The sequence below is a fragment of the Corythoichthys intestinalis genome, chromosome 16, assembly GCF_030265065.1.
Source record: "Corythoichthys intestinalis isolate RoL2023-P3 chromosome 16, ASM3026506v1, whole genome shotgun sequence".
Taxonomy (NCBI): domain Eukaryota; kingdom Metazoa; phylum Chordata; class Actinopteri; order Syngnathiformes; family Syngnathidae; genus Corythoichthys; species Corythoichthys intestinalis.
In genome coordinates this window covers 51,464,354-51,491,350 of record NC_080410.1, presented here as the reverse complement: position 1 = coordinate 51,491,350, position 26,997 = coordinate 51,464,354, and the positions used below count along the sequence as shown (strand labels likewise).

Below are 26,997 nucleotides of genomic sequence, written 5' to 3'. Positions count from 1 at the left end.
TGCGTCCGGGCAAGGGAAACTGGAGTTCATTTCTTTTTCTCATCATAAGGGGTCAGTTTGAGCCATGCTTAGTCTGGCCCCTCACCTAGGACCTGTTTGCCATGGGTGACCCTGCCAGGGGCTTAAAGCCCCAGACAACATAGCTCCTAGGATCATTGGGACACGCAAACCCCTCCACCACGATAAGGTGATGACTCACGGAGGAGATGTAAAAACTTTAATCTTACAAATACAAATTTTTCCCCCCGCCAATTACAATTGATGTACTGTAATTTTCAAGCTATAAGGAACATTTAAAATTATTTATTTTTCCCTAAAATTGACTGTGCTTTAATGTAGGAGTTCTAATGAAATCTTAAACGATGTTGTTTTTGGCAGCCATTTTGATTTTTGTCTCTTTTTGACGCTAATACTTATTAGTCATATTTTAGTCGTCACAAAATGTGTCAACTAGTTTTTGTTGACAAAAACACAAGACTATTTTCGTCTTTAGTCGGTTTAACTAAGAATGTTTTCGTCTGTAAATTCAATTTTACTCGAAAAATAAAGGTTTCCAACTATTTCAATTGACAGACGAGCACATATTGTGTCTCCAAGGACAACGCCAACTTGGTGATAAAAGACTTGGCAGCAAAACGGAATGCAAAAACATTAAAATGTCACACATTGTGAACATGAGATGAAAATGCGCCAGTTTGTCACATCAGACAAAAACTGGCATTCGTCATTAGTCTCCCAAGACATGATTTTAGCTCATTATCGGCTCGTCATGAAAAAAAAGTTAGTTGAAGAAATGTTAATATCGTCATCGTTGACGAAAACTACACTGATCTTAATGCAATTGAACTAATTTTATTGTATTGCTCCAGTAAAATGCCTTACATGTCAAACCCACAAATAAAACAATAAAATAAAAGGTCAATTATTAAAAGATGCACAGACAAATGCTGTACATTAATGCCATAATTTCCTAATAATTGGGTGCGAATGTTTGAAAATAAACTCTCATTAAGGGTGTGCTTTATAGTCCGAAAAATACGGTACATGTCTTTCATATTGTAAGTGAGGGATCACAGGTTACAATATTAATAGCGTTGATTATTGTATTGAATTTGAAGACCAAATTTCCACAATCTAAGGTTTCTCGTCGAACATCCTCTTAAATTGTGGCGCATGTTTACTATTTGTTAGCATGGCACCGCCGACTCAAGTGTTGCCAAGAGGCTACTGTATGGGCTCTCCTCCCGTATATCAACATCCCTCAAGCCCGCCCTCTCTCAAACGTCGGCCAATGAGACGCCGCTTACCCATGCAATTTGGCGTTGTTTGCCAGATTGACGCCTGACTCGACCAACGGCGTCGTCGGAAACGAGGCCTTCCTCTGTTCTCCTTCACCTCCCTTGTAGGCGAGTCCTGCCTAGTTTCGCGCACAGCGACCAATCAAACGACAGGGATTCCGGTCAGCTGTTTTTGATTTGCCAGATTGACCTCGAAGCCAGCGAATGAGGACTTCGACTGGCCTCGTCCGCAAAGTGGACAAGCTCGGTTGCGCTGCAATGTAGCTGATCAACTTTTACAACCAGAGGCGAAGCTTTTTTTAAAAAAAATACATACAGTTGTATATTTTATTTTTTAAACACTATCAATTGACTAAACTTGATTTAGCAGCTCTGCTACAAAAACGAGACAAAAAACACAGGTCATTGTTTGCAGTTGCAGAGAAAATCGCCGATATTTGCGCGCCGCGTTGCAATAACATTCCAGAAGTGTTGGAGTAATCTGGGACGAAAAGCTAGCCAGCTAGCTCGTCCGTTAGCATGTTGCTAGGCTAGGCGCCCGGGCGCAGAGCTGCCTTTTTGAGGATCTTACTCCTCCAATTGACGCTCCTTCTTTCGTCGACCCGAAAAGACTCCCAGGTAAGCTATCCGCCGCCGCTTTCGTCGCGGTTCTTCTCGTCCGCATCATCCGTCGTACGAATTGTATGATGCGGACGGGAAGGCGAGATGCTAGACGGTACCGTACTGTATATGATAAGCTAAATGCTAAGCTAACGCGCTACGTTCAGTCAATAATGAACTCGTTGACACCTTACGGCTCGTTGTTGTGACGTTTTTAACTCGAGGACGCACTGTAGCTTCATATTTTTAACGCAGGCAGGATGTCCGGTGTCTATTACCACGCTTTGCAGTCAGTGGGATGTCAAAGTTGTTTTTATCGCGGGCCACACTGTAGTTAAGTTAGGGGTAACCCTCAGAAGGACATACGCTCATATACCGGGCACTTTTTAAATGAACTTTATTTTCTCGCAGGTTCAGTGAATAAATGGCTAACGCTTTGAGGACAAAACAAAGGATGTGGAATTTAACGCAATGTCAGGAAGGCAGACAAGTCGAAGGAAAGATTCGGAAAAAAAAAAAAAAAAACGGCTGAGAAAAGACAGAAAGATGGTGGGGGAAAGCCCATCCAAGGTGGAAGGATAGACGTGAGCAAAGAAGGCAGAAAAGCGAGGGAGAATAAAAGGATGCATGAATTACCAGGTGAGACAGGAAAGATGGATCATTATCAAGTTTCATTATTTGTTTCGGTACGTTCTTTGTTATTAAGGGAACCAGACGCTGGCTTCTGCTTCTCTTTTATGGGAACGCATGGAAATGAAACTGAAACGGGCTAACTCTTATCAGTCGTGAAAAGTAGTAGGACAAGATGAAAGCAACCTTAACATTTGAATTTGTATTTCCATCGATTGATGATGTGTTCCGGAATGAAAAATGCAAGTTGTTCTTTGGCCTTGGTTTCTTACGCTGTTGTGCGACCTCTTTCAGCATGCTGATGGTGGGAGGCCATGGACTGCTGCACTAGAATGAGTGTGAAAGAGCTGTGTGAGACTGATGACCTGGCCACTAGCCTGGTGCTGGACCCTCTCCTGGGCTTCAGCACCCATAAAATGAACATCAGGTAATAGGAAATTTTCAGCACACCAATGGTGTGTACCAGTGTTGTTTTTGACAGCCCTTTTAATTTTCATCTTAGTCTTTTGGGCAATGATTAGTCATCTCAAAACTCGACTAATTTCGTCTAGTTTTAGTCGACGTTCACGAAAAATGTTTTCATCTGTAAAATTACAAAAATGTACTCCAAAAATGAGGTTTCCAACAATTTTGGTTGACAGACGAGTGCTTATTTTAGCGCAGTGGTTCTTAATACCCACTTGGATGGCGCGATATGTTGTCCAAGAGTTAAAGATGGGAGTCGCCAACCCAAAATGTTGAAAGAGCCATATTGGACCAAAAAAAAACAAATTTGTCTAGAGCCACAAAAAAAAAATTAAAAGCCTTACATAAGCCTTATAATGAAGGCAACACATGCTGTATGTATCTGTATTAGCTATGTTAGCCTACTATCAAAATGACTAAGTTGGCTAAAAATACATAATGAGCCTTCATGATTTAATGTTTATTTTCCCTGCAGTGCATCCAACGCACCACGTAACTACTCTGTTGTATGATGCCACCTGAAGTTTAACTTCCTTATAATGTTAACTTTTTCATTGCTTTTATGAAACTAAAGAAATCTGACTTTTTTTTAATGTCATCTTTTGGGCTGTCAAACGATTAAAATTTTTAATCACGTGAATCACTGCTTAAAAATTAATCGTAATTCAAACCATCTCTAAAATATGCCATATTTTTCTGTAAATTATTTTTGGAATGGAAAGACTGGACGGACATAAACATTCAACTTATTCTACATAAGTACTGTATTTGTTTAACAATAAATCCACAAGATGGCTTTAACATTATTAACGTTCTTTCTGTTAAAGGGATCCACTTATAGAAAGACTTGTAGTTCTTAAAAGATAAATTTGAGTGCAAGTTATAGTAATTTTATATGAAAACCCATCTTAATGTTTTCGTTTTAATAAACTTTGTAAAATTTTCAATCAAAGTCGAGCGGGAGGTCAGATGGGCTCCCTGCCGTTCTTCCAGTGTCTTTACCTATGTAAGGTAGTAGAGGTGTGCAAAATTTCCGATTCTTAGATTATTCGCGATTCGGCCGTGGAAGATTCGAGAACGATTCACAAGCATCCAAATTCCGATTATTGAAATATGCCAAGTAAAGCGAAAGTACAACACACTCAGCGCGCCATCATCATCAACATCATGCTTCTCATTACCCGGCCCCTCGGGTAATGCCAATGCTCAACTCACAGCTCTAGCTCAACTCATCCCACGAGATAAAAAAACACAACAACATACCTGACTGCTGCCGAAAAGCTGCTACAAAGTACGTCATCCACATAATATAATGGTAGATATCATTTATATAGGACTAGATGCACCATTGATTCGGTAGCGTGAGCAGCACATCTACAAAAAGTACTGCTTTAAGATGGCGGCCGTTAGTAAACCGCCGCCATCTTAAAGCAGTACACTTCCCTGCAAGGCTGTTGTAGCGAACCTTCCAAGCAAACCTAATTAACTTTTTATCTAAAATACTCCTAAATCGGTAAAATATTGACTTGATCTATCTTTAAAATAGTTTAAAAACTTTCACATGTCGAAAGTAGACAAAAGGGAAATTATGGAATAATGGGAGCGATTTTAACAACTTTAACAGTTGATTCACAACATTAAATTAATTGAATGTAGTTTAAAGCTGCTGTTACAGAATGGCGACTGGAGTTTTTTTATTTATTTACTGTTATTTTTGTATATTTGTTTACTGCTATATGTTAACTTCATACTGAAATAGTAGTTTGGTTTAGCCTGAGAGGATTTTTGAACAATTTTGGAACTAATGTACAAAACACTTAATTTAAAAAAAAAAAAAAAAAAAAAGGAGGGGGGGGGGTGAATCAATAATCGTTTTATAATCGAATCGGAGCCTCTGAATCGTAATCGAATCGTTAGGTGCCCAAAGATTCCCTGCTCTTTCAGGTAGTGATTGAAATACACCACAAGGTGTCAATGGCAAGTTTGAATTAATTAGAGATCTAGCCAAGGCAAAGTCTGAGTAAGTTTTATGGTTATTTTGCATAGCTATTTTGATTGGGGATGCCAGTTCTCTTTGCATTGAGCGCTTTTCTTTTTGTGAACATTATTTTTTTGAGCGATAGGAATATTATTTTTGTTGTGCTTTGATTAAATGATACTGTAGCGACTAGAGGTGTGCAAAATTTCCGATTCTTAGATTATTTGCGATTCGGCCGTGGAAGATTCGAGAACGATTCACAAACATCCAAATTCCGATTATTGAAATATGCCAAGTAAAGCGGAAGTACAACACACTCAGCGCGCCGCGCGGTCAATGAGCAACGGAGCGAGAGTAGCTAAACATCATGCTTCTCATTACCCGGCCCCTCGGGTAATGCCAATGCTCAACTCACGGCTCTAGCTCAACTCATGCCACGAGATAAAAAAACACAACAGCATACCTGAAGCTGCTACAAAAGTACGTCATCCACATAATGTTACGGTAGATATCATTTATATAAGACTAGATGCACTACGGTAGCCGTAGCGTTTGCAGCACATCTACAAAAAGCTAGATGCAGACGTAGTAAACGGCCGCCATCTTAAAGCAGTACACTTCTCTGCAAGGCTGTTGTAGCGAACCTTCCAAGCAAACCTAATTAACTTTTTATCTAAAATAATCCTAAATCGGTAAAATATTGACTTGAATCTATCTTTAAAATAGTTTTCAAACTTTCACATGTCGAAAGTTGACAAAAGGGAAATTATGGATTAACGGGAGCAATTTTAACAACTTTAACGGTTGATTCACAACATTAAATTAATTGAATGTAGTTTAAAGCTGCTGATACAGAATGGGGACTGGAGTTTTTTATTTACTGTTATTTTTGTATATTTGTTTACTGCTATATGTTAACTTGATACTGAAATAGTAGTTTGGTTTAGCCTGAGAGTATTTTTGAACAATTTTGGAACTAATGTACAAAACATTAAAAAAAAAAAAAAAGGGGGGGGGGGTGCATCAATAATCGTTTTAGAATCGAATCGGACCATCTGAATCGTAATCGTAATCGAATCGTTAGGTGCCCAAAGATTCCCAGCTCTAGTAGCGACTTAACTGTTCTGCCCAAATGCGTGATGGGAAGTTGGGTAACAATAACTGTCAGTGGTGGCTGCAAATGGTATACAGTATGTTCTGCGTTGTATTCAATTAAGCGTGTTAAGAAAAAGATCTTCTCCTTTCATTCATCCCCACGTCGTCCATGATACTTATATTTGTTATGAACGAGTTGCCAAAACTTAAACCAATTAAAGGCACGGTCCAATGAACGCCTGTGTCCACTCGCATTTCTGTGCCTATTCGCTCTCAATTTGATAAAGCAACGTCATTGCAAAGTGTTTGAGGCAACGCATAAACGGGTCATTCTTTGCATGCGTTAATTATGTCAAATATTTTAACGTGATTAATTAAAAATTTAATTACCGCCCGTTACCACGATAAATTTGACAGCACTAGTCATTTTTAGTTTGAGGTTTCGAAAAACAACAAAAGGGAACGTGCATAACAGGCCCTACCTGGGCATATCTTTGATTTTCTGTATTATCTCGGTTTTGTTTTTTGAAGTCTGCAAATTTTTGCGCTACTTCAGAAGTAATGCAATCGCACTTTTTCACTCTCTCCCAACTGGGTACTGGCTGCAAATGTCGCATGCCTTCCCTGGAAATGTCTTTCCACATTACACTTTTTGTCATTTGACAACTTCTCGCTACAGGGTAAACAGTCAGGCAATCCTTCCGCATTGGCAATGAATGCAAATGATTCGGTCCAAGAAACGTTGAATCCTCTGTAGAGCTGAAACGAATACTCGAGCAACTCGAGTTTAAAAACTGGTCCGAGTAATTTTATTCACCTCGTGGAATCGTTTAATTTTGCCAGCTTTAAGCATCACGTTTTGCCCGGACTACTTTTAATGCGGGACAACGCGCTGACGTCACGTGCGAAGAGGAAGAAGCAATAATTTAAAAAAACTTACTGCAGCTGACAGCCTCTTCAAACTAAGCCGATGTTGCTAAAAACTAGCCCGCATGATGCTACGGTGGTAGCTGGTAGCGTCTGATGCTTCTCCTAGATATAACATCTATGTAGAACTAGATGTGAAATGACAGACTGGGCGGTGTTAGTAAACAGCTGCCATCTTAAAGCAGTAGACTTCTCAGTGCTAATAAATAAGATGTCGCTCGCTGTCACGTAACGTTAGCCCTGCAGAGGGCTAGGTTTCTATGGAGGTAGATTTGTGTCTTTATTCATTCATCAAAAAAAAGTTTGCTTCAATCAAAAAAAAAGTCGCTTCAATCAAAATGTATTAGGGCTGTCAAAATTATCGCGTTAACGGGCGGTAATTAATTTCTTTTATGGCTTTCAGCACAATGAGTGAGCATGGTGTAATTATTGACACCAACAATGGCAAGCTATTAGTTTATTTTTTGATTGAAAATTTTACAAATTTTAATAAAACGAAAACATTAAGAGGGGCTTTAATATAAAATTTCTATAACTTGTGCTAACATTTATCTTTTAAGGACTCCAAGTCTTTCTATCCATGGATCGCTTTAAGAGAATGTTAATAATGTTAATGCCATCTTGTTGATTTATTGTTATAATAAACTAATACAGTACTTATGTACCGTATGTTGAATGTATATATCTGTCTTGTCTTATCTTTCCATTCCAACAATAATTTACAGAAAAATAGGACATATTTTAGAGATGGTTTGAATTGCGATTAATTACGATTAATTAATTTTTAAGCTGTAATTAACTCGATTCAAAATTTTAATCGTTTGACAGCCCTAAAATATATATTTTCAATTAAAAAAAAGTCACTTCAATAAAAATGTGTTTGAATGCAAAAATAAATGTGAAACTAAAAAAAAAAATGCATTTGATAACTATTTTTCTTTGATTTAATTTTTTTTCTTTTGATTGAATTGAAACAACTTTTTGATTGAAGTAATGTAGTTTTGCATTTGTGCCATATTTTGGCTAGGACATTTGTGTTTTTATTATTAAATCAAAAAATAAGTTGCTTCAAACAAAAAAAATATTTTCAAAAGAAAAATCAATCAAAAATAAAAAAAATTTCAATCATAGAAAAAAAGTTTTTGAATGCGAAAAAATATTTGAGACTCAGAAATTTGCATTTGCACACTTAATTTTTCATTTAAACTGTTTTCTTTGATAGAAGCAATTCTTTTTTTGTTTGGGCCAAATTATGGGTGGGACATTTGTGTGTAAATCATTCAATCCCCGAAAAAGTTGCTTCAATCAAAAAGAACTGTTTAAAAAAGAACTGTTGTACTGCCAGAAAAAAAACACTGTTTACTCATTGTTTACTCATGCCAATTATACAGTGCTGCTCAAAAGTTTGTGAACCCCTTCAACATTTTGGAATTTTCTATTATTTCAACCTGATTTCCTAATCAATCAATTCAGTAGTTTTTTTTTTGTTTTTTTTAACAGTTGTGTTGTCGAGACTAAATTAAAAAGAGTTTTCATCAACTGATGTAGGTGCAAAATTGAACTGTTTGGTCACAACCAAAACCGCCATGTCTGGCGAAAAGTCAACACTGCATACCACCAAAAGAACCTTCTCCCAACAGTGAAGCATGGAGGTGGGAATGTCAAGATCTGGGCTTGCTTTTCATCCTTAGGACCTGGATAACTCCACATAGTCCAGGGAATCATGAATTCTGAGGAATATTGTCAAATCCTAGAACATAACCTGACGCCATCTGTTTTGAAGTTAAAGCTTGGCAGAAGGTGGATCATGCAACATGATAATGATCCAAAGCATTCCAGCAATACAACCAAGGAATGGCTGAAAAAGAAGAAGATTCGTGTTCTGGACTGGCCCAGTCAAAGTCCTGACCTAAATCCCATTGAAATGCTGTGGCGGGACCTGAAGCGAGCAGTTCATGCCAGACGCCCATCAAACCTCTCTCAACTGACTGCGTTCTGCAAGGAAGAATGGGCAAAAATCCCCCAAAGTAGATGTGAGAGGCTGATTAGTCACTACAGAAACCGTTTGGTTGAGGTAATCTCTGCAAAAGGAGGCGCAATATCCTATTAACTGAAGGGGTTCACATACTTTTGCACACATGATATCTGAGTTTTTCTTAAATCAACCACTTTTGTTAAATAAAGAATGACAATATAACTATTTCTTTTGTTTCAGTCCATTATTTGGAATGTCAGTATTGTGGATTTGGGTATAACTTAACATTTAATAAGGTTATTTTAGTTTTTTTTACAAAAAATCTGACCATCGCTGTGGGGTTCACAAACTTTCGAGCAGCACTGTATGTGTTATATCGTTTCGGAATTCAATTTTGAGGTGATTTGTCATCTCGTCAATCGCTGCTCATTATTATCATGCAACGGCTTTTCTTTTGTTTGAAATACGCGTAGCCCGCCGCCGGAGGTGCGCCGCTGGGGCAACTTGAAGGAGACGTTGCTGCGCTTCCAACGCACGCACGACTTCGACGCCACCTTCGAGGCGCTGACGGTGGGCGAGCTGGCCGGCGACTACTTCGAAGCTTTGGGAAGTCACCGAAAGGAGCTCCTGAGGCAGCATGTGCGTACCGAGATTTCGGCCGTTCCGCTATTTGCTCGTAAATGTACTGTGGAAAGCCGCTTCCTTTCAATTGTAAGTGAAGCGCCCATCTCGTCCGCAGGTGTACCGCTACCTCGGGGCCTTCCTATTGGACAGCGGTGTCAAGATCGAATCTTGTGACCGCTACTCCTCGGAGACCAACGGCGCCAAGATTACCTCCACCAGGCACTGGTAAGTCCGTACGCCGCCGATTTCCAAAGCTCGGTGACTGAATTCGTCACGGTTTTTGTCGGCGGCGGGCAGGTTCGCGGGCGAGCGGGTGGAGGTCCTCCTGGGGTGCATTGCCGAGCTGAGTCCGGCCGACGGCGCCGTGCTGCGGGCCGGAGTCAACGACTTCAGCGTCATGTACTCCACGCGCAAACGCTGCGCTCAGCTGTGGCTCGGACCCGCCGCCTTTATCAACCACGGTCAGTTTCGCCGTGCCTCTGCAATGGTAAAAAAAAATCACTTATTTTTATCGGAATGTGTGGCGCCCTCTGCTGCCTTTCAGCCTTGATTGCGTTAAGAAGGTCCCAAGTCATAAAATATAATTTTTATAATAAAATATTTTTTTGAGAGCATGTTTTGAGCTAAGTATTGGACTTGAATTTTGTGCTTTCCCTAATCACATCTTATTTTCCTTTCCTGTCTTTGCATTGGAAGACTGCAAGCCAAATTGCAAGGTAAGCAAATATTCATCGGTCAGACAAAAGGCAACATGATGTCTAAATAGGACAATTATTCACAACGTGTACTTGATTCGCCGTCACCAAGCTTTTGTCTTTCCCAACCGCTCCCAGTTCGTCCCCGGCGAGAAGAACGGCGCTTGCGTGGAAGTGATTCGACCCATCTCTCCCGGCGAGGAGATCACGTGCTACTACGGCGCAAGCTTCTTTGGCGAGGGCAACGAAATGTGCGAGTGCTGCACCTGCGAGAAGTGCGTTCCCGCCCGCCGACAATCGCGAGCGCCTCCGAGCGGTGTTTAACGTGGCGACTCTCCCTCAGGAAAGGGGAAGGTCATTTTAAACACAGAGGGAAGCAGCCGGAATGCGAGGAAACAAAAGACCCCATGGGCCAGAAGTACCGCCTCCGGGAGCGCTACCTTCGTCACCAGCGAGAGAAGGGACACCTGAGCTCCAGGCCCGCTATTTCCGGATTACACTCAGGTATCCTTACAGGGATTTAGGTTGTACTTTTGCTTGCGACGTCGTCAAAGATCCTTTCTTTTGGGTTTGTATTGCTAGCCAATTTTTCATTAACCCTTTAAAGTGTGTGCGACAGGTGATAAAAAGTCTTAAATAGGATTATTATGTAAATTAGAATCATATTTTGAGACCGTTCGACTACCGTATTTTTCGGACTACAAGTCGCCCCTGAGTAGGCATGTGCCGGTTACCGGTTTCACGGTTTACCGTGGTGTGAAAACGTCGTGGTTTCAAAACCACTTAAATTTTCCGTCAGACCGTAGTACGGTATTTGCTATTTTTCTTGTGTCAAAAATGCAGTCAGAAGCGGCTTGGCGCAGCAGCGCTCACCGCCTCCCGTTTTTTGCTGTGTGTGAAAGTGACGCTATCGGCTAGCCAGCCAGCTAACCAAAACAAATACTCCAAATATAAGGCGTACTGTTCTTCAATTTATTGAGCTCTCAAATCGTGGTAAGTGTAATATACAAAATGAATACATTTAAAATGTTGTACAATTAGATTTTTCCATGTGAGTAGCTTCAACAGATTAGCACCATGGAAAAAGTTTGCCAAAAACAAAACACACATTTTCCTTTCAAATTCAATATAAAAACTAACTAAAAGCTTACAAAGAAGATTGTTAGCCTAGGCTTACCTGGGAGAGCAACTCCGTTGAGTGTGACAGCCGCAGAGTGAGAAAACAAGCTTGAGTCGCTTGAATGAAGGAGAAAAGGTGATGGCGTCAAAGATCGCTAATAACGAAAGATGATCTTGCCCTAAGCACAAATCCACGTTCGCTGGATCAAGGTGAGGTCTCACTCCCAGTGTTTTATTTTATTTTATTTTTTAGATGATACCTTTCCACAACAATATTGACATTTTAACTAACTTATACATTTTTAAGTAACTTATGAATTCTTTGTTCTTTTTAGCACAAAGGCATGACATCATGTAGACTAGAGTTGACACAGTGGCTGAAAATGGCGAAACTTCACTTAAGCTTTTCCACCCTCAAAAAAAAAGTCATGCAGTATAAATTTCTAAAAAATTTTATTCAGAAGTGTTTTTACTTTTTTATAGAAATTATTTTTTTCTTGCTCTAATCTTGAGCAACTTGAGCTGTGGCTGTGAGTATAGTCTATAAGTTATATTTAGTTTAATTTTATTTAAAATATTTTTCTATTGATTATTTATTTTAACAATATATTCATGTTCCAATTTGCAACTATGGTCTGGGGAAAAAAAATCCTGTTCAATGGAAAAAAGTTGTTTTTTTTAACCCATACATCTCAAAGTTTTTTGGAGCTATAATTGCAATACCGTGAAACCGAGGTATTTTTGCTCACGGTTATCGTACTGTCAAAATATCATACCGGCACATGCCTACCCCTGAGTATAAGTCGCACCAGCTGTAAAATGCCCAACGAAGAGAAAAAAACATATATTAGTCGCACCGGAGTATAAGTCGCATTTTTGGGGGGAAATTTACTTGATAAAATCCAACACATAGAACGGATATGTCATCTTTGAAGGAAATTTAACATAAAAATGAAAGATGTCCCGATCGATCGGGTCCGATCACGTCATTTTCAAAGTATCAGAATCGGCAAAAAAAATATCGGACATGCCGTTTTTTTAATATACATACTGTATATTTTTTAATTAAATCGTTTTCTAATTGTATTTGTTACATACAAAATAACGTCTTACATTCATCCAGAGTCTTTAGTTTTGGCTTAAAGTAGGGCTATCAAATTTATCGCATAAACGGCGGTAATTAATTTTTTTTAATGAATCACGTTAAAATATTTAATGCAATCAACGCATGCGCTGCACGACCCACTCACGCATTGTTGCGTTCAATCTATAATGGTGCCGTTTTACCTATATATAGAACTAACAGGCAGCGTAAAATGAGTAGAGAGAATTTTGGGAGTCTTTGGAGCCTCTTTTTAATTGGCTAAAGCCGGAAAATCCCTCTCTCAACAATTAGAAATATCGTGGGAAGCAATGTGGGGAAGAACAGTAGTGGTTGATCTTTTCCTTAACATCCTATGTTACTTCCCAACGCAGAGAAGATATATCACACAGTCATGGTTGTAGAGCTGTCCCGACTAGTCGACATTGTCGACGTCATCGATGACGTAAATCCGTCGACGAGCACAACATCCCGTCGACGGTTAATAAAGGGTTAAAAAAATATATGCGTGGAAAGTTCAGAATGTCTACGCGCTCTGTATGCAAGCGGGGAAAGCGGCACAAGGCCAAAAAAAGCGCACCAGAGTGTCCAAAACATTGACTTATTTCAAAGAAACAAAGGAAGGTTCACTCTTTCTGTCCTGTCTCTTCAATGCATAGCTTGGCTGCTCGTCGGCCCTGAATAAACACCTCAAGCGCCGTCGCCCAGTTTGTAAGTCCATCTAACTAACTAACGACATGTTTTATTGAAGTTGCTAAGCCTGTCGCGATATGCAATGAGTCCATTTATCGCACGGCAAATAAAAATGAGGGCGGCAATTTTCACGGCTGCCTTTTATTGCTGCGCACGTGCGCGCGTGAGTGCGTGCATACATTGATGCGTGCGTGCTGATGGCATGTGAGACTCCTTTCTCTTATCAACACGCTGTAGAATTAAAGTTCAGACATATAAAATAAGAAAACACATCTATATTAAACACTGTAACGTTAGCATTGCTACACTGAGGTGAATGGGGGGGAAAAAAGGCAACCTACCGGCCTGCTATGAAACATTGGCAGTCGTCTCGTGAAAGCAAACTTGCGGTTAAAAGGTGACACTTCAAACATGAAAAATCGCTGGTTAACACCATTTGCAAACGAAAAAAATGACCAAAAAATCTATTATTGACACATGCAATGACAAAAAGTGCTTTTTTTGCGAAGTGTAAAGCTGAAGTTAGCGGTTTAGCGAACGTACTTCCGGTTAGCGGTTTAGCGAACGTACTTCCGGTGAACATTTCAAAATAAAAGCATGTCATGCGCGTCATATAAATAACGATTTCAGGAGTCAAGCCCGCATACTTCAGAATTTAGATTCTAAACTAATAATACCTTTAAAATGACACCCTTTATGAAAAATCTGATTGGCAATGAATAATTATTATAATTATTATAAAACTATTATGTATAGTACTATCCTATAATATTAAGGCTAGGTGTTTTTTCAAGAATTGTTTTGAATCATGTTGGAAAGGCGAAGTCAGTGTTCTGAATCTGTTTACATTCCATTGTTTTGCACTAGTTAATTCTACCAGCATTTGAACTCATTGTTTATTTGTGATTTATTATTGTTATTTACATGTTTATTTTTACTTTAATAATTCAAGTGTTCCAATATGTTTTTGTGAATTGATAAGCGTCATCAAAAATTTCATTGCTAAATTAGTAAAAAAAAATATATATATATATATATTTTTTTAAATTATTAGATTAGTCGACTAATCGTAAAAATAGTCGGCTGACTAATCGGGAGAAAATTAGTCGTTTGGGACAGCCCTACATGGTTGCACTTCCCATCATGCATTTGGGCAGAACAGTTAAATGACTACAGTATCATTTACTGAAAGCTCAACAAATACACTAGATGGCAATATTTAGTCACAATATACAAAGTCACATTTATCCTTTAAGAATTCCAAGTCTCTCTATCCGTGGATCCCTCTCACAGAAAGAATGTTAATAATGTAAATGCCATCTTGAGGATTTATTGTCATAATAAACAAATGCAGTGCTTATGTACTGTATGTTGAATGTATATATTCGTCCGAGTTTTATTCATTTTTTTCTTAATGCATTGCCAAAATGTATACGATCGGGAAAAATTATCGGGAATGATTGGAATTGAATCGGGAGCAAAAAAAAGCAATCGGATCGGGAAATATCGGGATCGGCAGATATTCAAACTAAAACGATCGGGATCGGATCGGGAGCAAAAAAACATGATCGGAACAACCCTAATAAAAATACTATAGAGAACAACATGCTGAATAAGTGTACAGTGTATGAACAACGAAATGCGAACATACTGTCCTTACCAGGACGCTACGGCTCGGTCCTGGCTGTACAGCGAGCTAAACTCCCAAATGACGATGCTGAACGTCCGTATAATTTGCTGAATCAATTTCGTCCTCGATACCATACAGGTTCGCAGCAATGTAAATAAATGACAATTAAGTGCTATTACAGCAATGACACAAACCGTTAGCATGCGTTCGCTAGCATTGGTTCAAACAACCACACAACTGGCGCTAAGTGTCCGATCGCGGGTGGAAAACGAACAACAACAACAGAAAAGATAATATACACAGGCATTGCCTCTGTAGAGATCTTTTACAAGCATAAACAATGAACGTAGGTTCGCAGCCGTGTTTCTCTCCCTAACTCGCCCACTCACTCAGAGCTAAGTAGCTGTCCGTCTTCTTCTGGCGTGTGAGCGCTTTTCTTCACGTAAACAAGTGCAAGTGCGCCCCCACGTGGGCGGGAAAGCGCCACAAACTAAAAGCATGCATTTCAAACCAAAAAAGTTAATAATACAATTGAACACACATTGCCAAAGGCAGAACGCGAACGTGGCCATAGCTATTTAGTTATTCAGATAACTATAGCATAAAGAACATGCAAACAAGTTTACCAAACCATCAGCGTCACTTCAAAACGCCAAAATAACATGTGAAATGACATCATAATGTGTTAATAATTTCACACATAAGTCGCTCCTGAGTATAAGTCGCACCGCCAGCCAAACTATGAAAAAACTGCAACTTATAGTCCGAAAAAAACGATTTGCCAACAATTTGGCAAAGCGCAGTCTTTTCATCTGCCGGTTAGCCACGTCTACCATTGTAGGGCACTAGCGTCCCCAACAGGTGGATGACATCGGCAGGAGAATGGTCTCATCTGTTTTACTATTCAGCCCATTGAGGGGCAATTATTCAGAACGAGGAAAATGCGACGAAGAAAGCCGCAAAATGTCATTGTTTCAGTCTCTCTACTCCAATATTTTTACAGGATATTCTTTTCATCCAAGTATTTTTCCCCAACAGCTAAATAAATGGTATGGTCATGACAAATAAGTCTTGTGCTAAATGGAATATGACATAATAAAAATTGCATTTATTCAGTACAACATGGCAAAATTACTCCATAATGGTCAAAACTGTGGACTTCACCTTTACTGTCACACTTCCCGAACGATATTTTATGCCACCGTAGGGGTTTCGTCATTTCCCTGCCCCGGCTTCGGAGAATTTAAACAAACCAAGAGGCGTGACAGCTAGCCGACATGCTAACCCGAACAGAGTGATGTTTCAAAGTCTCCGAAGCGGAAAATCACACATAACTAGCCCGGATCATTTCACTCGACAGCGGGGTTGTCGATTGTTTACGCCGATCGGCAAGCCGCCCGGCAGCGAGCAAGTTAGAGCTCGTCGTTCCCCTGCTGAGGGCAGAGGCCTCGTTTGCAGGGAAGCGGCCGGACAATGACGGCCGGACAAACCGGCTGATGGCGGTGGAGCGCGTAGCTGCCAAATGGTCAACACGAATATGGCAAAATAACACGACGAAAACGTAAACAGCGAGAGTCATTGGAGAGCGGCTGCAGTTGTTGTGCAGCTAACATGAGAGAATGTGAGGAGAGCTTTTTACATGCCCATCCAGGAGCAAACATACAGTGCCTTGCAAAAGTATTCGGCCCCCTTGAACCTTGCAACCTTTCGCCACATTTCAGGCTTCAAACATAAAGATACAAAATTTTAATTTTTTGTCAAGAATCAACAACAAGTGGGACACAATCGTGAAGTGGAACAAAATTTATTGGATAATTTAAACTTTTTTAACAAATAAAAAACTGAAAAGTGGGCCGTGCAATATTATTCGGTCCCCTTGCGTTAATACTTTGTAGCGCCACCTTTTGCTCCAATTACAGCTGCAAGTCGCTTGGGGTATGTTTCTATCAGTTTTGCACATCGAGAGACTGACATTCTTGCCCATTCTTCCTTGCAAAACAGCTCGAGCTCAGTGAGGTTGGATGGAGAGTGTTTGTGAACAGCAGTCTTCAGCTCTTTCCACAGATTCTCTATTGGATTCAGGTCTGGACCATTCTAACACCTGAATACGTTTATTTTTTAACCATTTCATTGTAGATTTGGCTTTATGTTTTGGATCATTGTCCTGTTGGAAGATAAATCTCCGTCCCAGTCTTAGGTCTTGTGCAGATACCAACAGGTTTTCTTCCAGAATGTTCCTGTATTTGGCTGCATCCATCTTCCCGTCAATTTTAACCATCTTCCCTGTCCCTGCTGAAGAAAAGCAGGCCCAAATCATGATGCTGCCACCACCATGTTTGACAGTGGGGATGGTGTGTTCAGGGTGATGAGCTGTGTTGCTTTTACGCCAAACATATCGTTTTGCATTGTGGCCAAAAAGTTCAATTTTGGTTTCATCTGACCAGAGCACCTTCATCCACATGTTTGGTGTGTCTCCCAGGTGGCTTGTGGCAAACTTTAAACGAGACTTTTTATGGATATCTTTGAGAAATGGCTTGCTTCTTGTCACTCTTCCATAAAGGCCAGATTTGTGCAGTGTACGACTGATTGTTGTCCTATGGACAGACTCTCCTCCCTCAGCTGTAGATCTCTGCAGTTCATCCAGAGTGATCATGGGCCTCTTGGCTGCATCTCTGATCAGTTTTCTCCTTGTTTGAGAAGAAAGTTTGGAAGGACGGCCGGGTCTTGGTAGATTTGCAGTGGTCTGATGCGCCTTCCATTTCAATATGATGGCTTGCACAGTGCTCCTCAAGATGTTTAAAGCTTGGGAAATCTTTTTGTATCCAAATCCGGCTTTAAACTTCTCCACAACAGTATCTCGGACTTGCCTGCTGTGTTCCTTGGTTTTCATAATGCTCTCTGCACTTTAAACAGAACCCTGAGACTATCACAGAGCAGGTGCGTTTATACGGAGACTTGATTACACACAGGTGGATTCTATTTATCATCATCGGTCATTTAGGACAACATTGGATCATTCAGAGATCCTCACTGAACTTCTGGAGTGAGTTTGCTGCACTGAAAGTAAAGGGGCCGAATAATATTGCACGCCCCACTTTTCAGTTTTTTATTTGTTAAAAAAGTTGAAATTATTCAATAAATGTTGTTCCACTTCACGATTGTGTCCCACTTGTTGTTGATTCTTGACAAAAAAATTAAATTTCATATCTTTATGTTTGAAGCCTGAAATGTGGCGAAAGGTTGCAAGATTCAAGGGGGCCGAATACTTTTGCAAGGCACTGTATGTAGCCTGAGAGGATTTTTGAACAATTTTGGAACAAATATACAAAACATTAAAAAAAAAAAATGGGGGAAGGGGAGCATCAATAATCGATTTATAATCGAAACGGAGTCTGAATCATAATCGAATCGTTAGGTGCCCAAAGATTCCCACCTCTAGTTATTTATGAGGGTAATAAAACTTGACTTGTTAAATGACATAATTCCCCATTTTATTTGGCCGATTGACTTCAAGTAAAAACAAGGGTGAACCTCAACTTCCGGACTTTCAAACGAGAACAACAAGCGGCACGTGGGTGACGTAATTACCGTATTGGCCCGAATATAAATCGGTGTTTTTTTTTTTGCATTAAAATAACACAGAAAAAGAGGGAGTCGTCTTATATTTGCGGTCTTAGACATTTTACCCATTCACGGCACTAGATGGCGCCAGATATCATGAAGCGATGTTCTGTCATGACAGATCTCGGCTACTCTTTTTAGTTTAACCAGTTTGCATTATTTTATTGCAATGTTTTTCCTTATTCAGATTTGTTTCAAGACTACAGTTAGACTTCACTTTGATGGTTAATGCAGTTCTTGCAATTTTGTTGTTTTCTCACAATATTTATTTATTTTGTATTTTATTTTTATAATTTTATAGCCACAAGGTTTGTTCGCATTTCAAAAACCAGAAGCCATTCATTTACGAATGTGATTGCACTTTAGTTTACATACTTAAATGTTCAGATTTTAGGATTTGAATGAGGCAAAATAACATGCTTTTTTTCCCTCACCTTTCTGCAGATATTTAAGTATATCTTTTCATGGGACAACCCTGACAAAATGGCACTTTGACACAATGAAAAGTAGTCTGTGTGCAGCTTATATAAAAGAGTTCATTTTTTTCCCCTCAAAATAGCTCAAAGTATAGCCATTAATATCTAAACCCCTGGAAAAAGTGAGTGCACCCCTTAGAAACTACCGTATTGGCCCAAATATAAGACGGTGTTTTTTGCATTGAAATAAGACTAAAAAAGTGGGGGTCGTCTTATATACGCGGTCTAGACCAGGGGTCCCCAACCTTTTTTGCACCACGGACCGGTGTTATTTGGGTCTTTTTTTCACGGACCGGTGTTCTGACAAATTTTGCAACCCATCAAAAATTGCAACGGTGCAGTTCTACGCATGCGCGTAACGTTAAACATAGCCGCAAAATGCGCAAATGCAGCAATTCCAAAGTAAACACTACAAACTTTCTTGAAAGAAAGGAATATTAACTTACGTTTGATCATGGAAGGACTTGTAGAAAAGTTCTCCTCAGATTCATCATGCCATGTAAGCTGCACACAACAGCTGCACACCGCGCTCACCATTAACGACTTCACAAAGATACGATGTTGGAAATTGTAGCATTGTAGCGATGTCAGGATATTCCAGAATGACTTTAATCCAGAACCTCGGTAGAGTTGTTGTCTCAAATGTACGTTTAATAAGGTCGCCGTCATTTGCGATCTCTGTTTATTCACAAACTGGTCACGAATCCACTCCTTCGCAGTTCGTGGGTCTTCGAGGTTGTAGGCTCGTCAGGTGCCCTTTTCGCCGTAAAAATATCTCCAAAGACGTCTGTTTTCCAGTTATCTTCGCTCGTGTGGGCGCTAATTATTTCCAGGAACAAATGTGCTGCGCCCGCGGCCTCGTGATACGTTATTATCGAGGACAAGCGCACATAGATATATTATATACACAAACAAGATGTACTACTAGCCGTCCAATCAATGGACTTCTATGACAACATTGTAATCTATCCCGTAGTATTATATCTAGAGTAGAGATATTGATATGTTAAGCAGGGGCACAGGGATAATTCGGCCAGAATGCGGTCGTTATTAAATTATTATTTCTGTGCGGCCCGGTAGCAAATGCGCCACGGACCGGTACCGGTCTGCGGCCCGGCAGATGGGGACCCCTGGTCTAGACGTTATACGCATTCACGACGCAAGATGGCGGCAGATATCATTGAAGCGATGTTCTGTCATGACCAATCTTGTCTACTCTCAAGTTTCACCAGTTTGCATTATTTTATTGCAATGTTTTTCCTTATTCAGATTTGTTTCAAGACTACAGTTACAGTTAGACCTCACTTTGATGGTTAATGCAGTTTTTGCAATTTTGTTGTCTTATCACAATAGATTGATTTTAGATTTCAAAAAACAGACGCCATTCATTTACGAATATGATTGCACTTTAGTTTACATATTTAAATGTTCAGATATTAAGATTTGAATGAGGCAAAATAACATGCTTTTTCTCTCAAATATATTGTTATAATCATTTGTTCCGGATGTCCTGTAATTATTTTCTGTATAAAAATTAATTTGGTGTTCAAAAAGTCTTTTTTTCAAACTTGAATCTTGAAAAAGAGGGGGTCTTATAATCAGGGCCGTCTTATATTCGGGCCAATACGGTATAATGTGACGAAGCTTCAAAGATGACATGCGCGCAAGACGCGTGGGATAAAGCCTGAGTTATGCTTCTGCATGGCAGTGACGGCGTAGCAACTACGACATTAATGAGCATTCGATAGTTCTGCAGCAAGGGAACGCGTTGCTCTGCAAATCACCGCCAAGCCACTAGAGGGGCGTGGCGTCGTTTGTACGGTTTTGGTAGACTTTTGTCAACTTCAACAATGCCAACTGAGATGGGACGCTTGAATGTGGATCTTCAGCTCATCAACATTGTAAAACAAATGTGGATCATACAAATGTTGAGGCACAGGTGACGCAAAAGACTGTTCCGGAGGCGGTCATTAGCGCAAGAATGTTTGTAAATGGCGGTGATTTGGCGTTGAAGCAGAAACAACAGTCTGAGCGGACCAATCACAGTCCATTTGCAGCACGTCGCCACGCGTTGACGCGAATCGTTGTCAGAATTTTGCGGAGCTGCACATCAGGCTATGGCGGAGGGTCGTAAATCGGGTCTGCCTTGACGGCGTCGGTCTGCCGCAGAAGAATAACTCGGCCTTTACGAAGGGATAATACAGAACTTGTTATTTGTGTGAGAACAAATTGGTGGCATTTTAGTTCTTTTCGACGCAATCAGTACACAATTAAACTGAGCTACGAGTTTGGTCTCCTAAAGAAATCAACTAGTAAGTTAGGGTTCCACTGGATTTTCAAAACTGGAACAACGTGCACTGACCAGACCTTGTCTCTCTGTTTTAGCAATCCCCTCGAGGAACTCCTTCACTCATCAGATGCGGAAGAACGCTCTTAAGAACCGAAAATGGAACCAGGCCAATAAGTGGAGGCGACAGAACCGCAGGCTCTCCAGACCCTTGGAAGTAGGTCTCATCAGAAAAGACCGACAGACGCCGCCGCGCCTGTCGCAGTGCTTGATCCGAGACCTTAGAATAAGGGTGCGGCGCCACTCAGTGGACTTTCTGCTGGCCTGCAAGGATCCCAAAGGCAAAGAGAGGGCCCTCCTACAACAGCTGGAGGCAGTCAAGCCTAGGGCAACACCCAGCGTGAGGCGTTTCAGGCCCACTCTGCTTCAAAAGAACAGAGGACGGGTATGCCCTGACGGGACGGCCGGCAGAGGCGTTATCTTGAGGAGCTCATCCAGAACCGGAAGCGTGGACGGGGTCGTCGATACCGACAAAACGCCCGTCGCAGAAAAACCGGAAAAGACCGAGCCAGAAATTTCAGAACAAGTCGTCTCAGAACCAGTCGTCTCTCAAAGTGTCCCGGAGCCCTGTAAGAAAGTTCCGGACAAACCGGTACCGGCGCTCAAGCAATTCCTTACCGTCCGCCTCACTAGAATCTCGGCGCCTCGCAAGGAGCCACCGGTCACTGTTGACGAGCGGGACATTAGGGAGGAGCTGAGAGGCAAGATGAGGCAGATTCAGGGCCTCAGACCACTGACTGCGCAGAAATCCCAGCCAAAGCAGGTAACGTCACCCCCGGTTCTGCCGGGCCCGCGCACCACCAGCGTCGAAACTCCTAGAGGAGTTCGGGAAATGTTCTTTAAGGCCGTCGATAAGGGAACGGCGCAGAAGCGACAGGCCTCAAATGCTTCCCAGCTCCAGGAAGAATGCAAGAACAAGGTCATCGAAATCCAGACAGTGGCGGAAGAGGAAACGCAACCAGATAAAAACAAACCTGAAGAGCACAAAGAGAAGAGAAAAACTACTACTACTGAATGTAAGACTGCATCCAATGTCAAAATGACCAGAAAGATGATTACACAAGGGGTCAAAGAGCCACAACCAGTACAAGAGGTACCTCCTATGCCAAGTAAACCCGTGCAGACTCCAAGTAAGGATGTCGTCATGAAGCAGGCAAAAGTCCTCTTGTCGGATATTCTGAAGAAAGATAAGACTTCTGAGGATAAGCCACATCCAGGAGACGGTTGTCCAAGAGAAGTCCCTGTCGAGGCCACGAAACGAACTGTCGGACGGCCGCAGAAGTTGGGCAGACGCGTAAAGACCAAAGCCGAATTAAAGTCAAACAACGTAGGCCCCGGTTTAGTCCCCTTGGCAGAGAAACCCAACGGACACTGCGACCCGGTGACATCCTCTCTCAACCCGCTACCTCTCCAATCTCACATTTCATCCAATGCCAGTCAGACCGCTCAGCACCACGACGCCATGCAGTCCAACATACCTCTGAAGAAACGGACGTTCCGCAATACCGTGGAGCCGGAGCAAGGCACGACCGTCCCTTCCGTCGCAACCCGGAAAGAAGTTTTGCCCATAAAGCAGGAACAACCCGGTCGTCATACAGAAAACCCTATCAAACGTGGCAGAAAAAGCAAAGCGTTGCGAGCCAAAGTCCGCAGGGTGAGCTCCAGAAGGGTCACCAGGCAGAACTACGTGGCCAGGGTCCTTCGATCTCGGCTTCCTAAAGCTCCTGACGTTCGGCTGAGGAAGGCTGATAAGTTGAAATCTCAGAGACAAGACGAGGACAACAGCCAGGAGACCGTTCAGCTCGACCTGAACCTCCAGACGGAGAATAAGCAAGAAAACGACACTCGGGCGGAAACGCCAACCAGGGAACAAAGTGATGTGGAGAAGACGAAGCCAGAAATTAACTTTAGGATCCGTTTCAAGCGGAGCAGAGGGAAAGTGTGGGAGATGCAAAGCAGCGGCCTAGGCTCTGTGCTGTCCAAACCGGAGAAAAACGAACTTGACAATGATCCCCTTAAGGCCATCATGGACTCCGTGTCGGTGTTGAGCATGGAGATGCAGGCAGCTCAGGCTCACGTGCAGGCCAGTAAGAAGTCCAAGAGCAGACTGCTTCGCTTGAAAAAACGGGGTGAGAGGAGGAGGAGCGCGTGCACAAAGCTGGAACCGGATAAAGAAGACGGCGCAGTCGGGGAGATTTCTTCCGCTACGTGCCTTACGCCGGCCAAAATTCAGAGTGACGCAGCGTCTTTTGTCCAAGGAACCAAAACTGAAGATGGATCGGCCAGAAGCTCCTGCCTCTTTGAAAGCGCGTCGCAGCCCAAACCAGAGTCCGGCACGGATTCCAACGGTTGTCCACTGCCCGTTCTCAAATTACGCCGAAAGGTAGAGGACATTTGGGAGGTGGATGACATGGAAGAGGAGGAGGAGGGAAAGCAGGAAGCGGTGAAAACGGAGGCGCCGCCGGTGAAAAAAGGGGCCCCGAAAGCCCCCGCTTTGGTAAAGCAAACACCGGGGCTGCTGGACTTGAGCAAGGTCCGAGAGGACCCCCCGCCGTCTACTCCCAAGGTGAACGCTAACTCCGCGCCCTTGAAAACCGAAGCTCCGCCAATGTGTTTGTCGCTTTCACCGCTTTCCCTGTCGTCCCCGCTAAACGAGCGCGTGGAAAGTGCGCCGGGAGCCAACGCTGCTGCCGATAGACAAGAAGCCGGCGTCAGGAAGCAACGAAACAAATCGGCGACTAAGTCCGGTGCCGCGGAAACGCCCGCCGGCTGCCTCAGTCAGTCTCTCCAGCAAATCGACAACAGCCTCTCTAGGCTCTCCGAGGGCCTGTGCTCGTCGCAGATTCTGGAAAAGACCGCTTCTCTAGCCGGACTTCCCGGGTCCCTCGTCCAGCCCCCTTCCCACTCCCCACCGTTCCCGACCGCGGAAACCATTCTCCCCGGCGAGCCTAACTTTGCAAACTGTTGTGACGACATTCTGGACTTTCAGTGTTTAAACTTTGAGGGATACGATCAGCCGCAGAACATTCTCCCTTCTTCGCCGTCAGATTTGTGTTCACTAGAACCCCCCGCGGATCCCTTCAGCAGCCCGCTATCGCACAGCCCCTCCGACACGTGGACCACAGAGACGCCTTACCTCGGCCCCCCGAGTCCCGGAAATTCCTTCCCCGGTGAAGAACTACAGTTCTTCCCAGGCCTACTCCCATCCAAAAACGATTCGGCTCCTCTAGATTGCGAGGCGAAGAACGCCTCCGGGAGAATCCCTACCCAAGCCGGCTACGGGTTTTCAGTGCTCAGCAATCCCGAACTGGCGTCAAAGGACAGACTTGTCAGCAAAAATTCGGGAGCGAGGCTGTCCAAAGAGGATTTAAAAGGTCATTCTTCCTCCGCGCTGAGCAAACATCGGCTGTTTGGCACTCCTGCTACCGTGGCTCAGAACCCTCTTCCTTTGGTACAATCCGCCCCGAACGTCAAACCCGGCGGCAGCCAGTCAAAAACCGCGTGCAACCTAAAAACTCAAGGACCCTTCCACCGCATGAGCATTCCCAAACAAGCCCAGTCTTTTCCCAGCTGCCAGCCTAGCGCACAGCGAAGCATCCCGCAGACCAAGTCCGTATTGCCGTCTTCCATAGCTAACAAGTTTGTTGGTCACCAACTCTTGGCCGGAAGAAACTCAAATAACCTTGACAATCACTTCAGCTCCCAGGAGAAGTCCTCCACAGTCATCCACAGGGTTCCGCAAGTCCACAAATTTCCGGGTGGAAACCCAAACCAGAATTTACAGTACAGCGTTCCCTCCAACACATCCAAAACCTACGCTAGCAAATCGGCGGAAAAGCCTCGTGACGAGCTCCACTGTAACCACAAAAGCGGAGTCTCCGCTCAGAACCTCGAACATTTCACTTCCTCCGCCAGGCCCGGCCTTCCTTTCGGCAAACACGCTCCGTCTTTGAGCTCTTCGTTCGGTCGAGGCAAAGCGGCCCCGGAAAAGCAGGACGACGCCGGCGTGACGTATAAGAACTTATCCAACCTGCCTCGACCTTTCTTCTTCCCTAGCAAAGAGGGTTATTCCTCACCGCAAGAGAAAACGTCCAAGCAGGACAAATCGGCACCCCCGGGTTCGGACAAGAACCAGGCGTGTTACCCCCAGCAGGATCCCTTCGATTTCAGTTTCGCCTCGTCGCTTTCGCCGTTGCCGCATCACGGCGGTTCTCAAGTAGTCCACGGCACGCCGCCCGGCACGCCTTCGTCGGCGGGCAAGGGTCACCCGGCCGCCTCCTTCCCTTACGGCCCCCAGGGACCCCCTTACGTACTCAACTTTAGCGGCGACCACTCGTTGACGCTGGGCCTCAGGGACGCGCCCGAAGGTTACCCTGGACTGGGCCCCGCAAACTACACCTACCACTGCCTGATGGAACCTTCGGGCACGCAGGGGCGGCTCGTCCTGGAACCCTGCGCTTCTCTGCCATCCAACCCGCCCTCCTTTTCCATGGGCGGCTTGCCGGGACACAAAGGTGCTCCGGATGAACATTTTAAGAAGGACCAGTCGGGCGACCATCAGGACGTACCGCACTACGGACCCACGTCTCACTCCGTGAGCTCTACCAAGCCCAAGAGGGTCAGGCTGGTGGTGACGGACGGAACCGTGGACTTGGACCTTCAGTACTCTGACTGAAACCTGTTGTTTTTCTTTTTATTCCAACTGTTTTGAAGGACTCTGTCACGAGACCTATTTGATGATCAAACGGACCATTCTTTGTGTCGGCGGCCAGGGAGGCACCGCCTTCAAACGGGCAGCTTGGCGCCTCTTGTCTTTCCTATGAGACTTTTTCAAACTTTCCATCTTTTATACCCACGATTTTCTTTCTCACTGTTTGTACGCCCGCGAGTGTGTTTTTGGTAGCTGAGCCCAGCCGCTACGGCACGGCGGACCCTCGTGACCATTTTTCTCGGCCAAAATGTCTCATCCGGGTGGTACCGGCCGCCCTTTTGGCTGTCTTTCGGACTTAGCGCTTACCACTATTCCATCTAGAGACTGTTGTGGACAGTTTTTTTTTTTAATTGGGGGCAGTGCAACGGAGTACTGGGGCCGAACAACGAAAAATAAGACTATGAAATTAAAGTCGTAATATTACGAGATTGAAGTTGTAGTGTTAAGACGGGAAAAGTTGTCATAATACTACGAGATTATTTTACTTTTTTTCATTGGCCCTAATACTCCGTGTTCGAATTTTTATCAATCTTTTAGCATCCGGAGGGTCCGCTGCCGTCCGCTCAACATCGAAAAGGAACAAACGGTGACAATCTTTCCACTGTTTTTGTCTGTTATTTTTTGAAAGGTTGTGGCCCTTGTACTTCCTGTTGTGTATTTATTGGATGATCTTGACCTCTTCCCGGTCGTGCTTTTAAAACAAAATGGTGCTTGAACCTAATTTATACTTCACCTTGATTGTTGATAGGAGTAAATGTTTGACGGTTATTTAATGGGACAAAAAAAAAAACACACAAAAAAAAACTTATTGAACTGAATATATAGATGACAAATATATATGAAGATATATTATACGACTTGTATTTAATTTCTCACCCGCTGTTGTCAAACTTTCTATTAGGCCCCTCCCTTCTACTTCCTTCTTAAAAATTGTTAGTCTTACTAAAAGAGTTTGCTGTAGAAATGTATAAATTGTAGCTTGTATTATTAAAGACTCCTTTTCATACTTAA

At 42.7% G+C, this 26,997-nt stretch overlaps 1 protein-coding gene across 2 annotated transcripts; it reads left to right on the top strand.

Moving 5' to 3' along the window:
- On the top strand, window positions 1-26,997 carry kmt5c (lysine methyltransferase 5C). 2 transcript variants are annotated; one of them, XM_057817274.1, is made up of 9 exons: window positions 1-1,916; window positions 2,823-2,955; window positions 9,442-9,607; window positions 9,708-9,817; window positions 9,890-10,053; window positions 10,289-10,308; window positions 10,426-10,562; window positions 10,631-10,791; window positions 21,314-26,997. In XM_057817274.1, exons 2-9 carry the CDS (start codon window positions 2,843-2,845, stop codon window positions 25,948-25,950), a joined length of 5,508 nt encoding a protein of 1,835 aa, XP_057673257.1. In that variant the 5' UTR covers window positions 1-1,916; window positions 2,823-2,842; the 3' UTR covers window positions 25,951-26,997. The 2 variants fall into 2 exon arrangements, with proteins under 2 accessions (XP_057673257.1, XP_057673258.1); XM_057817275.1 differs by lacking the exon at window positions 1-1,916 and adding an exon at window positions 1,937-2,537.